This window comes from Mustelus asterias, chromosome 19, assembly GCF_964213995.1.
Source record: "Mustelus asterias chromosome 19, sMusAst1.hap1.1, whole genome shotgun sequence".
Lineage (NCBI taxonomy): Eukaryota > Metazoa > Chordata > Chondrichthyes > Carcharhiniformes > Triakidae > Mustelus > Mustelus asterias.
In genome coordinates this window covers 84,676,368-84,691,505 of record NC_135819.1, presented here as the reverse complement: position 1 = coordinate 84,691,505, position 15,138 = coordinate 84,676,368, and the positions used below count along the sequence as shown (strand labels likewise).

The following is a 15,138-nucleotide window of genomic DNA, read 5'->3' as shown; positions in this document are numbered from 1 at the left end:
TGGACTTCAACCCAGATAAATGCGTAGTGGTCCATTTTGGCAGGTCAAATGGGATGAAGGAGTACAATATAAAGGGAAAGACTCTTAGTACTGTAGAGGATCAGAAGGGCCTTGGGGTCCGGGTCCATAGGACTCTAAAATCGGCCCCGCAGGTGGAGGAGGTGGTTAAGAAGGCGTATGGTGTGCTGGCCTTTATCAATCGAGGGATTGAGTTTAGGAGTCCGGGGATAATGATGCAGCTATATAAGACCCTCGCCAGACCCCACTTGGAGTACTGTGCTCAGTTCTGGTCACCTCATTACAGGAAGGATGTGGAAAAGATTGAAAGGGTGCAGAGGAGATTTACAAGGATGTTGCCTGGATTGAGTGGCATGCCTTATGAGGATAGGCTGAGGGAGCTCGGTCTTTTCTCCTTGGAGAGACGTTGGATGAGAGGAGACCTAATAGAGGTATATAAGATGTTGAGAGGCATAGATCGGGTGGACTCTCAGAGGCTTTTTCCCAGTGTGGGAATGGCTGCTATGTGAGGACACAGGCTAATAGGCTGGAGGAAATAGATGTTCGGAGGGAGGATGTACTGGCAGTTTTGAATAAACTGAAGGTCGATAAGTCCCCTGGGCCTGATGAAATATATCCTAGGATTCTTTGGGAGGTAAAGGATGAGATTGCAGAGCCTTTGGCTTTGATCTTTGGGTCCTCACTGTCCACGGGGATGGTGCCAGAGGACTGGAGAGTGGCGAATGTTGTTCCTCTGTTTAAGAAAGGGAATAGAAATGACCCTGGTAATTATAGACCGGTTAGTCTTACTTCGGTGGTTGGTAAATTGATGGAAAATGTCCTTAGGGATGGCATTTACGACGATTTAGAAAGATGTGGATTAATCCGGGATAGTCAGCACGGATTCGTGAAGGGCAAGTCGTGCCTCACAAATTTGATAGAATTTTTTGAGGAGGTAACTAAGTGTGTTGATGAAGGTAGGGCAGTTGATGTCATATACATGGATTTTAGTAAGGCGTTTGATAAGGTCCCCCATGGTCGGAGGGGAAATGTTAGGGGGAAGTTTTTCACACAGAGGGTGGTGGGCGAGTGGAATCGGCTGCCGTCAGTGGTGGTGGACACAAACTCAATAGAGTCTTTTAAGAGACTCCTGGATGAGTTCATGGAACTTAACAGGATGGAGGGTTATAGGTAGACTCGTGTAACGAGTCATTCTGGGTGGAGCTTAGAAACAGGAAGGGCGCAGTCACTATGTTGGGGGTGTTCTACAGGCCCCCCAACAGCCCAAGGGAAGTGGAAGAACGGATATGTCAGGAGATACTGGATAGGTGCAGGAAAAATAGGGTTGTTGTAGTGGGAAACTTCAATTTCCCTGGTATAGACTGGAAATCGCTGAGAGCAGGGACTCTGAATGGGGAGGAATTTGTAAAATGCGTGCAGGAGGGTTCTTTGGAACAATATGTAGATAGCCCGACTAGAGAGGGGGCTTAGAATCTTAGAAATCTTAGAAACCCTACAGCACAGAAAGAGGCCATTCGGCCCATCGAGTCTGCACCGACCACAATCCCACCCAGGCCCCACCCCCATATCCCTATATATTTACCCACTAATCCCTCTAACCTACGCATCCCAGGACACTAAGGGCAATTTTAGCATGGCCAATCAACCTAACCCGCACATCTTTGGACTGTGGGAGGAAACCAGAGCACTCGGAGGAAACCCACGCAGACACGAGGAGAATGTGCAAACTCCACACAGACAGTGACCCAAGCCGGGAATCGAACCCAGGTCCCTGGAGCTGTGAAGCAGCAGTGCTAACCACTGTGCTACCGTGCTATACTGGACCTCGTACTGGGGAATGAGCCGGTCAGGTCTTCAAAGTTTCGGTAGGGGAACATGTGGCAAATAGTGACCACAATTCTGTTAGCTTTAGGATAGTGATGGAAAAGGATGAGTGGTGTCCCAAGGGTAAGGTGTTGGATTGGGGGAAGGCTAACTTTAGTGGGATTAGGCAGAAATTGGCAGCTGTTGATTGGGAGAGGCTGTTTGAGGGTAAATCCACATCTGGCATGTGGGAGTCTTTTAAGGAACAGTTGTTAGGGCTACAGGACAGGCATGTGCCTGTAAAAAAGAAGGATAGGAAGGGTAGGATTCGAGAACCGTGGATAACCAGGGAAATTGAGGGACTGGTCAAAAAGAAAAGAGAGGCGTATGTTAGGTCCAGGCAGCTAAAAATGGAGGGAGCTCTGGAGGAGTACAAAGAAAGTAGGAAAGAACTCAAACGGGGAATTAGAAGAGCAAAAAGGGGTCACGAAATGTTCTTGGCAGACAGGATTAAGGAGAATCCCAAGGCATTTTATTCATACGTTAGGAACAAAAGGGTTGTCAGGGAAAAAATCGGACCTCTCAGGGACAAAAGTGGGGAATTATGCCTGGAGCCCAAAGAAGTAGGGGAGATCCTAAATGAATACTTTGCGTCGGTATTCACAAAGGAGAGGGATGTGTTGACTGGGAGTGTCTCGGAGGGGAGTGTTGAACCGTTGGAGAAAATCTCCATTACCAAGGAGGAAGTGTTAGGTTTGTTAGAGAATATAAAGACTGACAAATCCCCAGGGCCTGATGGAATCTATCCAAGGCTGCTCAGGGAGACGAGAGATGAAATCGCTGGGCCTCTGACGCAAATCTTTGTCTCGTCACTGGATGCAGGTGAGGTCCCAGAGGATTGGAGGATAGCTAATGTGGTCCCGTTATTTAAGAAGGGTAGGAAGAATAACCCGGGTAATTATAGGCCGGTGAGCTTGACGTCCGTGGTGGGGAAGTTGTTGGATAAGATTCTTAGAGATAGGATGTATGCGCATTTAGAAAGGAATAAACTCTTTAACGATAGTCAGCATGGTTTTGTGAGAGGGAGGTCATGCCTCACTAACCTGGTGGAGTTTTTTGAAGAAGTGACCAGAATGGTTGACGAGGGAAGGGCCGTGGATGTCGTCTATATGGACTTTAGTAAAGCGTTTGACAAAGTCCCTCATGGTAGCTTGGTGCAAAAGGTTGGATCTCATGGGATAAAGGGGGAGGTGGCTAGATGGGTGGAGAACTGGCTTGGTCACAGAAGACAGAGGGTGGTAGTGGAAGGGTCTTTTTCCAGCTGGAGGCCTGTGACTAGTGGTGTTCCGCAGGGCTCTGTATTGGGACCTCTGCTGTTTGTGATTTATATAAATGATCTGGAAGAAGGTGTAACTGGGGTGATCAGTAAGTTTGCGGACGACACAAAATTGGCAGGACTTGCAGATAGTGAGGAGCATTGTCAGAAGCTGCAGAAGGATATAGATAGGCTGGAAATATGGGCAAAGAAATGGCAGATGGAGTTCAATCCTGATAAATGCGAAGTGATGTATTTTGGTAGAAATAACGTAGGGAGGAGCTATACATAGAAATCATTGAAATCATAGAAACCCTACAGTGCAGAAGGAGGCCATTTGGCCCATCGAGTCTGCACCGACCACAATCCCACCCAGGCCCTACCCCCACATATTTACCTGCTAATCCCTCTAACCTACGCATCTCAGGACTCTAAGGGGCAATTTTTAACCTGGCCAATCAACCTAACCCGCACATCTTTGGACTGTGGGAGGAAACCGGAGCACCCGGAGAAAACCCACGCAGACACGAGGAGAATGTGCAAACTCCACACAGACAGTGACCCGAGCTGGGAATCGAACCCAGGACCCTGGAGCTGTGAAGCAGCAGTGCTAACCACTGTGCTACCGTAAATGGCAGAACCATAAAGGGTGTAGATACGCAGAGGGACCTGGGTGTGCAAGTCCACAGATCCTTGAAGGTGACGTCACAGGTGGAGAAGGTGGTGAAGAAGGCATATGGCATGCTTGCCTTTATAGGACAGGGCATAGAGTATAAAAGTTGGGGTCTGATGTTGCAGATGTATAGAACGTTGGTTCGGCCGCATTTGGAATACTGCGTCCAGTTCTGGTCGCCACACTACCAGAAGGACGTGGAGGCTTTGGAGAGAGTACAGAGGAGGTTTACCAGGATGTTGCCTGGTATGGAGGGGCTTAGTTATGAGGAGAGATTGGGTAGACTGGGGTTGTTCTCCCTGGAAAGATGGAGGATGAGAGGTGACCTAACAGAAGTGTATAAAATTATGAAAGGCATAGATAGAGTGAACGGTGGGAAGCTTTTCCCCAGGTCGGTGGTGACGTTCACGAGGGGTCATAGGTTCAAGGTGAAGGGGGGGAGGTTTAACACAGATATCAGAAGGACATATTTTACACAGAGGGTGGTGGGGGCCTGGAATGCGCTGCCAGGCAAGGTGGTGGAGGCGGACACACTGGGAACGTTTAAGACTTATCTAGATAGCCATATGAACGGAGTGGGAATGGAGGGATACAAAAGAATAGTCTAGTTTGGACCAGGGAGCGGCGCGGGCTTGGAGGGCTGAAGGGCCTGTTCCTGTGCTGTATTGTTCTTTGTTTGTTCTTTGTTCTAAACACCTCAAGGGGATGCAATGGCCTAGTCTATTATCGCTAGACTGTTAATCCCGAAATTCAGCTAATGTTCTGAGGACCCGGGTTCGAATCCCACCACAGCAGGTGGTGGAATTTGAATTCAATAAAAATATCTGAAATTAAGAATGTATTATGAGCACAAAACCATTGTCGATTGTCCGAAAGACCCATCTGGCTCACGAATGTCCCTCAAGGAAGGAAATCTGCCGTCCTTACCTAGTCTGGCCTACATGTGACTCCAGAGTCACAGCAACGTGGTTGACTCTCAACTGTCCTTCAAGGGAAACTAGGGATGGGCAATAAATGCTGGCCAGCCAGCAACACCCATGCCTCATAAATGAATTTTTAAAATTCCAGATGTGGGAAAATACATCCTTTGACCAACAACCAGGAGATGAAATGAGAGTTATGTCACATGACCTCCCCCAAACTGCTGAAATCAAGTTGGTGGTGGACGCAGAGACCCTAAACTCTTTTAACAAGTACCTGGATCCGCAACTTAAGTGCTGTAAACTACAGGGCTATGGGCCAGGGGCAGGAAGGTGGGATTAGAAAGGGTGCCTGTGTGCCCTCAGGCTAGCATAGACAAGAGGGGCTAAATGGCCTCCTTCTGTGCTGTAACTTTTCTATGGTTCTAACTTGTAATATTGCCATGTGGAACTGAACCCAGTTACTATTGGGTCTCAGAAGATAAGTCAGATTCCAGGAGCAGTCTGTCTCGGTTTGGCAGTCTGTCTGGTGACAGCAGCAAAAGTTCTGTCCAGGTAAATTGCCTGGATCCCATCTACACTGTGAACAACTGGAACACTGGAGCTTGTGTATCGGTGCCTTCAAGAATAATACAACCCAACGTCTTCTCCCATCGTAGAATTCCTCATTTCTGGAAAGACAGATCACTCTGCAACAGTTGACATGCTGACCTCTGAAGGAATATCCCATTGGACTGTTGATCCTGGACTCATGTGAAACAACAATTTTGATGTTTTGCCGTGGTCTTTTCCCTGAACCCCATTCTTTTCCTTTATTGGATGAGTACAAAAAGGAGAAGACACTGTGAAACCTCTTTCCTGTGTTTTGTGTGCATTGTAAATAAAGCAACTCTTTCACTTGATCTTATCTCGAGTTTGCTCTGAGATTATTAATAGAGGTTTGGATCACTCCAAACTAAAGGTTTGGGGAAAATATGCCACCACTTCGAAAGGGCGAAATCAGACATAAAAAATTCCTGTCTTGACAGAGGGGAAATGAGGGGAAACCAGAGCCACTTAAATTAACCCCTTCCTGTCTGTAACAATCGCAGCACTGGTACAAAGTGGTTCTAGCTCACACCAATACTGCAGTCTGAATCCAGAGTTAGTCCCTGATCTGATTCCAGAGAGAGGCACCAGAAGATTTTCTGAAAAGGGTTATTTTGGCATTACTTATGTACCAACTTTATATCATTAGAACTAGAATTAATGTTTAATTATTAGTGTCACAAGTAAGTTTACATTAACACTGCAATGAAGTTACTGTGAAAATCCCCTAGTTGCCACACTCTGGCACCTGTTTGGGAACACTGAGAGATAATTTAACATGGCCAAAGCGCCTAACCTACACATCTTTTGGACTGCCGGAGCACCTGGAGGAAACCCATGCAGATATGTGGAGAATGTACAGACTCCGCACAGACAGTTGACCTCGAACAGGCGCCAGACTATGGTGACGAGGGGAATTTCACAGTAACTTCATCACAGTGTTAATGTAAGCCTTACTTGTGACAAATAAATAAACTTTAAACTTTAACTTTACTTTAAGCCGGGAATCAAACCTGGGTCCCTGGTGCTGTGAGGCAGCAGTGCTAACCGTGCCACCCAGAATTAGACTGGTTTAAGAATTGTTGCCAATCTATGCTTCAACAAAGCAGATTTTACAGTATTCCAGTGATTTGTACATCCTTGGCCACAATGAAATTTAATAAGTGCTCCTCAGTCCTTGTGCACAAATATGTTTTATTATTTATTATTATTATTATTCCATTTTGGCAGGTCAAATGGGATGAAGGAGTACAATATAAAGGGAAAGACTCTTAGTACGGTAGAGGATCAGAAGGACCTTGGGGTCCGGGTCCATAGGACTCGAAAATCGGCCCCGCAGGTGGAGGAGGTGGTTAAGAAGGCGTATGGTGTGCTGGCATTTATCAATCGAGGGATTGAGTTTAGGAGTCCGGGGATAATGATGCAGCTATATAAGACCCTCGTCAGACCCCACTTGGAGTACTGCGCTCAGTTCTGGTCGCCTCATTACAGGAAGGATGTGGAAAAGATTGAAAGGGTGCAGAAGTGATTTACAAGGATGTTGCCTGGATTGAGTGGCATGCCTTATGAGGATAGGCTGAGGGAGCTCGGTCTTTTCTCCTTGGAGAGACATAGGATGAGAGGAGACCTAATAGAGGTATATAAGATGTTGAGAGGCATAGATCGGGTGGACTCTCAGAGGCTTTTTCCCAGGGTGGAAATGGCTGCTACGAGAGGACACAGGTTTAAGGTGCTGGGGGGTAGGTACAGGGGAAATGTTAGGGATAAGTTTTTCACACAGAGGGTGGTGGGCGAGTGGAATCGGCTGCCGTCAGTGGTGGTGGAGGCAAACTCAATAGGGTATTTTAAGAGACTCCTGGATGAGTACATGGGACTTAATAGGATGGAGGGTTATAGGTAGGTCTAGAAGGTAGGGATATGTTGGGCACAACTTGTGGAGCCGAAGGGCCTGTTTTGTGCTGTAGTTTTCTATGTTTCTATGTTTCTATTCTCAGTATTTTAAAAGCTAAGGTTCATGCACAGATAACTTACCTCCTCTTGTTTCATGTTTCTTGTCTCCACAAACCACAACACTTTCGCTTGTGGTGATCTCGGGCTACATTCCAACAAGGTGCTGTTTTTCTCAATTCCGTACAAGAGTTTTTCCACTGTTTTTGTAAATGTCTCATCTGAGTCATGGAAGAAAAGAAAAAAGTATTTTGTTTCTGTAAGTACTCAATTACTGGTGATCAATATAAACTCATCACTCTGCTTTCAATAACACCATAAGAAATAGGAACAGGAGTAGGCCATTTGGCCCCTCCAGCCTGCTCTGCCATTCCATAGGATCCAATGTTCCTCACGTTCACTTTCCTGCCCTTTCCCTGTAACCCTTCATTCCCTTAATGATCAAACAGGATTTGTCCGTGTCGCTCTTTCCAGTGAGCTCCACACCGCAATCTTACGGCAATCTGTCACTTTTTCTGACAGCTGGGGCTTGGCACCGCTATGGGCAGGGGGCAGGGGGCTGAGGGCTCAGAGCAGGGGGCAGGTGGCAGAGTGCAGAGGGCAGGGGCAAGGGAGTTTGGGTGCAGAGCCTACACACGCTGGTAAAACTACCTTCAGAGCGCTTGGGCACCATTCCGCAGGGCTCGAGATCTGCTGGAGAACCGGGCGGCCACCTCCTTCACTCTGCCATGAACATCGGAACCAATGTGTTTCATTGAATCATAGAATCCATATAGAGCAGAAGGAAGACATTCAGCCCATTGAGTCTGTACCGACAACAATCCCACCCAGACCCTATCCTCATAAACCCACGTATCTATCCTGCCAATCCCTCTGACGCTAAGGGGCAATTTTGCATGACCAATAAACCTAATCCGCACATCTTTGGAGTGTGAGAAGAAAGCGCATGGGATTGAAGGAAGTGTACTGAGATGGATAGAAAACTGGTTGGCAGAGAGGAAACAGAGAGTAGGAATTAATGGATGCTTTTCAAATTGGCAGGGAGTAACTCATGGGATGCCACAGGGATCGGTGCTGGGACCCCAGCTATTCACAATATATATTAAATGATTTGAATGAGGGAACAAAATGTAACATCTCAAAGTTTGCAGGTGATACCAAGTTGGTTGGGAGGGTGAACTGTGGCGAGGATTCAGAGATCCTAGATCTTAGGAGCATTCGCAGGGTAAATATGTGGGGTTATGGGGATAGGGTGGATTTATTGTCGGTGCAGCCTCGATGGGTCGAATGGCCTCCTTCTGTACTGTAGGGATTCTATGATCCTATGAACTGGGCCCTAAGTGGGAGGAACATCCTCCATCCTCCTCGTTACTGGCAAAATACCAGTGAAGGCGGCAGGCACTCCTCTCTCCATCTTCCCTCTTGATTTTTCAGATTCCTAGCCCGCTCTCCAACTCTTTCAGACCCCCCATAGTCCATGGCCAATGTTTCTGACCACTGGGTGCAGGTCCAATGAAAGTGAATATTAATATCACCCCTGCCATCGGGGGCAAAAATGTAGCAACATAAAACCAGACTGTGCAACATCTCAGATTCATTCCAAAGTTCCAGGTCTTTCATATTGTCAATTTCAGGATTGGGTCTGGGACAAGCTAGCTCCAAAGACCAGAGATGTGGAAAAGTCTTTCAGAAAGAATATCTATGGCTGACTTTGATAGAAAGAGGTGAAATATTGCAAATGGAAAATGGGAATATCATTGGAACGAAGACAGGATTAGGAATGAGAAATGGCTGGAATTTTTTCCACTTATTTGTGAATGCCATACACAGCAGATTAGAGCATGTTGAATATAAATTATTTCAGAATTATACATTTAGCTGAGTGCAAAAAGCTGAAACTAAAAATTGGATTTTAAACATGATAAATATTTCAATTTGCTTTTGCAAGTTTGCTAATTCTTGAAAAGAATTCTTCAAAGTGAGAAGAAATAAAATGTTCATGGATTTATCTCATTTTACAATCAATCAGCCAGGATTTTGAACTGAATCTCCCAGAATCCCGACAGTGCCGAAGGAGACCATGGGGTCTGCACCGATTCTCTGACAGAGCATCCCACCCAAGCCCAATTCCCACAACCCCACACATTCGCCCCATCAAACCTCCTAACCTACACATCCTGGGACACTAACAGGCAAATTTAGCATGGCCATCCCACCTAACCTGCACATCTTTGGACTGTGGGAAGAAACCGGAGCACCCGGAGGAAACCCACGCAGACACGGGGAGAATGTGCATACAGACAGTTACCCAAACCAGGAATCGAACCTGGGTCCCTGGCACTGTGAAGCAGCAGTGCTAACCACTGTGCCATCATATCACACAAAGAAAGACAAATTTGCATTAATATTCTTGACTTTCTAGCCAATCAGGGTCTTTTTAAAGTGCAGGCATTGCTATAATTTAGAAAACACAGAACCAAGTGACCAATGGGTACACCCGATTGGAACCAAGGACCTCTTGATTGGCAATCGAATGCCCAAGCACTGAGCTATACCACCTCACCAATGACAGCTATTTCATTGGGTAGTCACTTACCATTCCAGTGTTGCCCAAGACACTGCTGGATGGCATCACCATGTCGAATATCCTGCCTACGAAAGCGCCTACAGGAGAGGGGCAGACAAGATATTTTAATATTCAAGAATACGCAATCCTCCAGTGTTAGCGCAAGTGGGCGAACACGACCACTTTGGACTCAGAGTCAGGTTCAACAGCGGTACAGCTTTATTAACGTCGACGGAGGTGCAATCAGGACATACAAACAGCACTGTCCCAAAAGCACTCTGAAAGCCCGCCGCAATGGGCTACAGTTATACTCAAACTTTGACACGTTGTATGATTCAAATGTTAATGTTTTGTTTACAGTATTTGACTCTGACCATTCTGTTTGATGTTTTAAGTACAGTATCAATGTTTAGGTATGGTAATCGTTTCTGTCCGATGAGTTTATCAATGGGTGTTTGGCTGATCTCAGGAAGTCTTTTGAGGCTAAGAAGGCTTCCTGATATCACTTGATTAGGTCAGTGGTGCAGATTTGATGAGATGAGTTTCCTTTGGTGCCACCCTGTCTGGCCCCCTTTTGTGTGTTAGATCTTGTTTGCATTTCAAAAGACCTGCTTGTCTGTTCACACTTTGTGCCTGGGTGCTGCTTTGTCCTGTTTCATTTATTTGATTTTATTCTAAGAAATATTTAATCTAAGGAATCACAGAAATTTGTGTCCGCTTACATCCAGTAATATCTGTAGGTACATCATATTCCAGGTATTTACTCAAAATGAGTTTTCTGAAGCCAATATGTGCATTAATAGGCCAGAATTCTCTGATGCCCTATGGCCCACACCACTGCCAGCGAGTACAGGGAATTTGGCACTCAGCCAAATCTCCATTCACTGCAGCGGACCGGAGAATCCCGGCTGCGGGCGAGATCAGAGCATCCCGGCCATGGGTGAGATTGGAGAATCCCAGCTGTGGGCGAGATCGGAGAATCCTGGCCTTAGTCTCAGTGTCACTTTTACTCAGTTGGAAATTGAAAGTCTTGGCGATATTTTCCAAGACAATGGAAGATAAAACTCGGATGGTGAAAAGATCAGCTGATGACTTTCTGGAGCTCATTTTGTGCATTGACCAATTACAAGCGTGCTGTGTCCTCAGAAAACATCAAGCAGCTCCTGAACCTTGGAAACGAGTTTAACATTCTGCACACTTGATCATACACATACATAATGTGAAAATAGTTCTGCTAAATTGTACATGATGGAATCTAAAGATGCAGCTCATTTCCATGAATATTTTAATGGCTTCTTCACCAGAACAGCTGTTTCTTCAATAAACAGAAGGAATAAATGCATCTCTAATGCAGCATCAGAAGCAAGTAACTCGTCAAGTATTGGGCGGAAACCTTTCTTTCCCCTGGATGAGGTAAGCACTTTATCCAAAATATTTATCACTGGAGAAACGAGTTCCATTTTGATGAGAGTATTACTCAGCGCAGAGACTAGTCACCTGATCCATTACCTTTCTGTCAGTAACTTTCTCCGGCCCAGTCACTCAGCATCACCCTCGCTTGCACTCCCTCCCCACACCATCAATATTCTTTTTCAAGCAATGATCTAACTCCCTTTTGAAATAAGTTGCAGACTCTGCCCTCCAAAACAGTTCCTGGTCGATAATTCTACATTCTAACTTTCCTTGTGTAAGGAATTATTTTCCTGTTTGAATTCCCATTGGATCATTTAAAATTTGTATCCTTTTGTCAATATCACTGGAAGCAACTTATCTTTATTTGTTTTATTATCGCCCTCCATGTTTTTGAAGGTGTCTATCAGTCACCCTGTAACCTCAGTCCCAATGAAAGCTCTAACCTCTCAGGTATGTCCCCTGGTTATCTCTGGTAATATCCTGATAAATCGAGGCTCCATTTTTTCCATCACTTTATTTTCTTTCAACTGATGCCCAAAAACATGCACAACATTCCAACTGATAACTTTATAACTTGTTTTGACCTTAAGCTGCAAGTCTTTCTCAGAATTTTACATTCAGTTAAGCAAATAGGTTTAAGATATTCACCTTATTCATACACCGTACAGAATGCAGACTGTAACAATGGAAGATAAATATTGCAAGAATAGTGCTGACGAGATAGCTCAGACAGCTAAATAATGGGAACAGATGGAGAATGGTACTAAAAATGATTGAATGACGGTAACTATGCTGAGTTCAATTGGAAAGATTTTCTGCTCTGGAGGATTCACGAAAAGTGTATGAAATAAAATTTGACTTTATTAATCTCTGAGTAAGTGTCTGTGGGAGCATCTGGACTTGGATGTGCTCCAGTCAATGTGAGATAATGATGGTGATAGGAATTTTAACTATTCGTCTCACAATGCTTCAGAAAATAAACAACAACAACCACCAGGTACCATACATTCCTGGGATTACTGTAACATCAAAGCTTCCTGCCTCCTTAGAAACGTAGAAACATGGAAACTAGAAGGAGAAGAAGGCCATTCGGCCCTTCGAGCCTGCTCCACCATTCATTATGATCATGGCTGGTCATCAAATTCAATATCTTGATCCCCCCTTCCCCCCATATCCCTCGATCCCTTTGTCCCCAAGAGCTATATCTAGTTTCTTCTTGAAATCAGACAACGTTTTGGCCTCAACTACTTTCTGTGGTATTCCACACATTCACCACCTTCTGATTCTTTCTGAATCTTCCCTGTCTAACCCTGTTAAAATTTTATAAGTTTCTATGAGATCCCCTCACTCTTCTAATGTAATCCTAACCGACTTATTCTCTCCTCATATGATGGACCTGCCATCCCAGGAATCAGCCTGGTAAATCTTCGCTGCACTCCCTAAATAGCAAGGACATCCTTCCTCAGATAAGGACATCAAAGCTGCACACAATACTCCGGGTGTGGCCTGACCAATGCCCTATACAATTGCAGCAAAACATCCCTATCCCTATACTCAAATCCTCTCGCTATGAAGGCCAACATACCATTTGCCTTCTTTACTACCTGCTGTACCTGCACGCTTACTTTCAGCGATGAATGCACGAGGACACCAAGGTCTCGTTGAGTATCCACCTCTCTCAATTTACACCCATTGAAGTGATAATCTGTCTTCCTATTATTGTTACCAAAGTGGATAACCGCATATTGATCCACATTATACTGCAGCTGCCATGCAGATGCCCACACACTCAGCCTGTCCAAATCACACTGAAGCATCTCTGTATCCTCCTCACAGCTCACCCTCCCACCCAACTTTGTATCATCTGCAAATTTGGAGATAATACATAGAAAATCATAGAAGTCATAGAAACCCTACAGTGCAGGAGGGCATTTGGCCCATCGAGTCTGCACCGGCAACAATCCTGCCCATGCCCTATCCCCGTAATCCCACCTATTTACCCCATTAATCCCTCTAACCTACGAACCCTGGGACACTAAGGGGCAAGTTAGCATGGCCAATCCAGCTAACCCGCACATCATTGGACTGTGGGAGGAAACCGGAGCACCCAGAGGAAACCCACCCAGACACAGGGAGAATGTGCAAACTCCATGCAGACAATGACCCAAGTCGGGAATCGAACCCGGGTCCCTGGAGCTGTGAGACAGCAGTGCTAACCACCGTGCTACCATGCTGCCCATTCAGTTCCCTCCTCCAAATCATTAATATATAATGTGAACAGTTGGGGTCCTCGCACAGATCCCTGCGGAACCCCACTTTTCACTGACTGCCAATCAAGGAAAGACCCATTTATGCCAACTCTTTGCTTTCTATCTGCTAACCAGCTTTCCGAGCATTAAGGACCCTTCGCTAGCCAGCAGGACATTCTGATTGATCTTAGTTATCAGCCACCTCTTAAATAAACAAATGCTCTCCATTCTTTCCACCATAACTTCTGTTCTCAGTCTCTTGTGATCTGGAATCCATCCCTTGAAAGGATGCTGGAAGCAGACTCAATAATAATGTTCAAAAAAGAATTGGAAAAATAAACGTAGAATTACAGGGCTACGAGGAAGCAGCAGAGGGAGTGAGACTAACTGGTTGCTCCTTCAAAGAACTGGCACAGGCATGATGGGCCAATGGCCTCTTCCTAAAATGTATGATTTACAAAAATGCCCCAATGTGGTTCAGAAACAGTATAAATATCGAGCGAGATTATGATATATGATTGAAAATGTGGCGATGAAGAGAGGTTTCTGAGGGATTACGGGGGTTGGAAATTCTGACAGTAATTGTGGGGTAGTGTGATGAGTATGCAAATGAGGCTCCAGTCAGAGGAACTTTTTTTATATTTGTTCATAGGATCTGGATGTTGCTGGCGGGGTTAGCATTTAGTGTCTCTTTTTCACCACCCTACTAACATGCCCTTCCATCTTCGGAGATCTGTGGACAAACACGCCAAGGTCTCTTTGTTCCACAGAACTTTCTAGCGTCCTGCCATTCATTGAGTACTTCCTTATCAAATTACTCCTTCCAAAATGTATCTATCATCTCACACTTTTCAGGGTTAAATTCCATCTGCCACTTATCTGCCCATTTGACCATCTCATCTATATCTTCCTGTAACCGAAGACACTCAATCTCACTGTTAACCACTCGGCCAATCTTTGTGTCATCCACAAACATACTAATCCAACCCTCCACATAATCATCGATGTTATTTATATAAATTATGAATAATAGGGGCCCAACACAGATCCCTGTGGTACGCCACATCAAAGCTTCCAGCCTCCTTAGAAATGTAGAAACATGGAAACTAGAAGGAGGCTGATATCTGCAGATATCCACTCCATCTGGCGAAGGAGCAGGGCTCCGAAAGCTAATGGCATTTGCTACCAAATAAACCTGTCGGACTTTAACCTGGTGTTGTTAAAACTCTTACTGTGACCTCCCCTGTGGCCAGAGAGGAATTGAAAATTTGGGTCAGAGCCTCTGCAATCTCCTCCCTTGCCTCCCGCAGCAGCCTGGGTCACAATTCATCTGGACCTGGAGATTTATCCACTTCTAAGGCTACCAACACCTCCAATACCTTCTGTATATTAATTTGCTCAAGAACCTCGCAGTCACTCTCTCTTTGAATTCCATAACTCTTCCTCATTCTCATGGGCGAAGACGGATGTGAAGTATTCATTCAACACTCTAGCAATGTGAGGTAATGCATTTTGGAAGGTCTAATTCAGATGGGAAATATACAGTAAATGGCAGAACCCTTAAGAGTATTGATAGGCAGAGGGATCTGGGCGTACAGGTACACAGGTCACTGAAAGTGGCAATGCAGGTGGAGAGGGTAGTCAAG

The 15,138-nt window shown here is 45.3% G+C and overlaps 1 protein-coding gene across 1 annotated transcript in view; it reads right to left on the bottom strand.

The window, feature by feature from the left end:
* LOC144507516 (semaphorin-3E-like) overlaps positions 1 to 15,138 on the bottom strand; it is a 335,905-nt gene that overhangs the window by 7,151 nt on the left and 313,616 nt on the right. Inside the window, exons 16-17 of the mRNA XM_078234643.1 lie at positions 9,861 to 9,928; positions 7,349 to 7,485 (exon numbers count right to left, since the gene is read on the bottom strand). Coding sequence (XP_078090769.1) covers positions 7,349 to 7,485; positions 9,861 to 9,928 — 205 coding nt within the window. The remainder of the gene's footprint in view (positions 1 to 7,348; positions 7,486 to 9,860; positions 9,929 to 15,138) is intronic.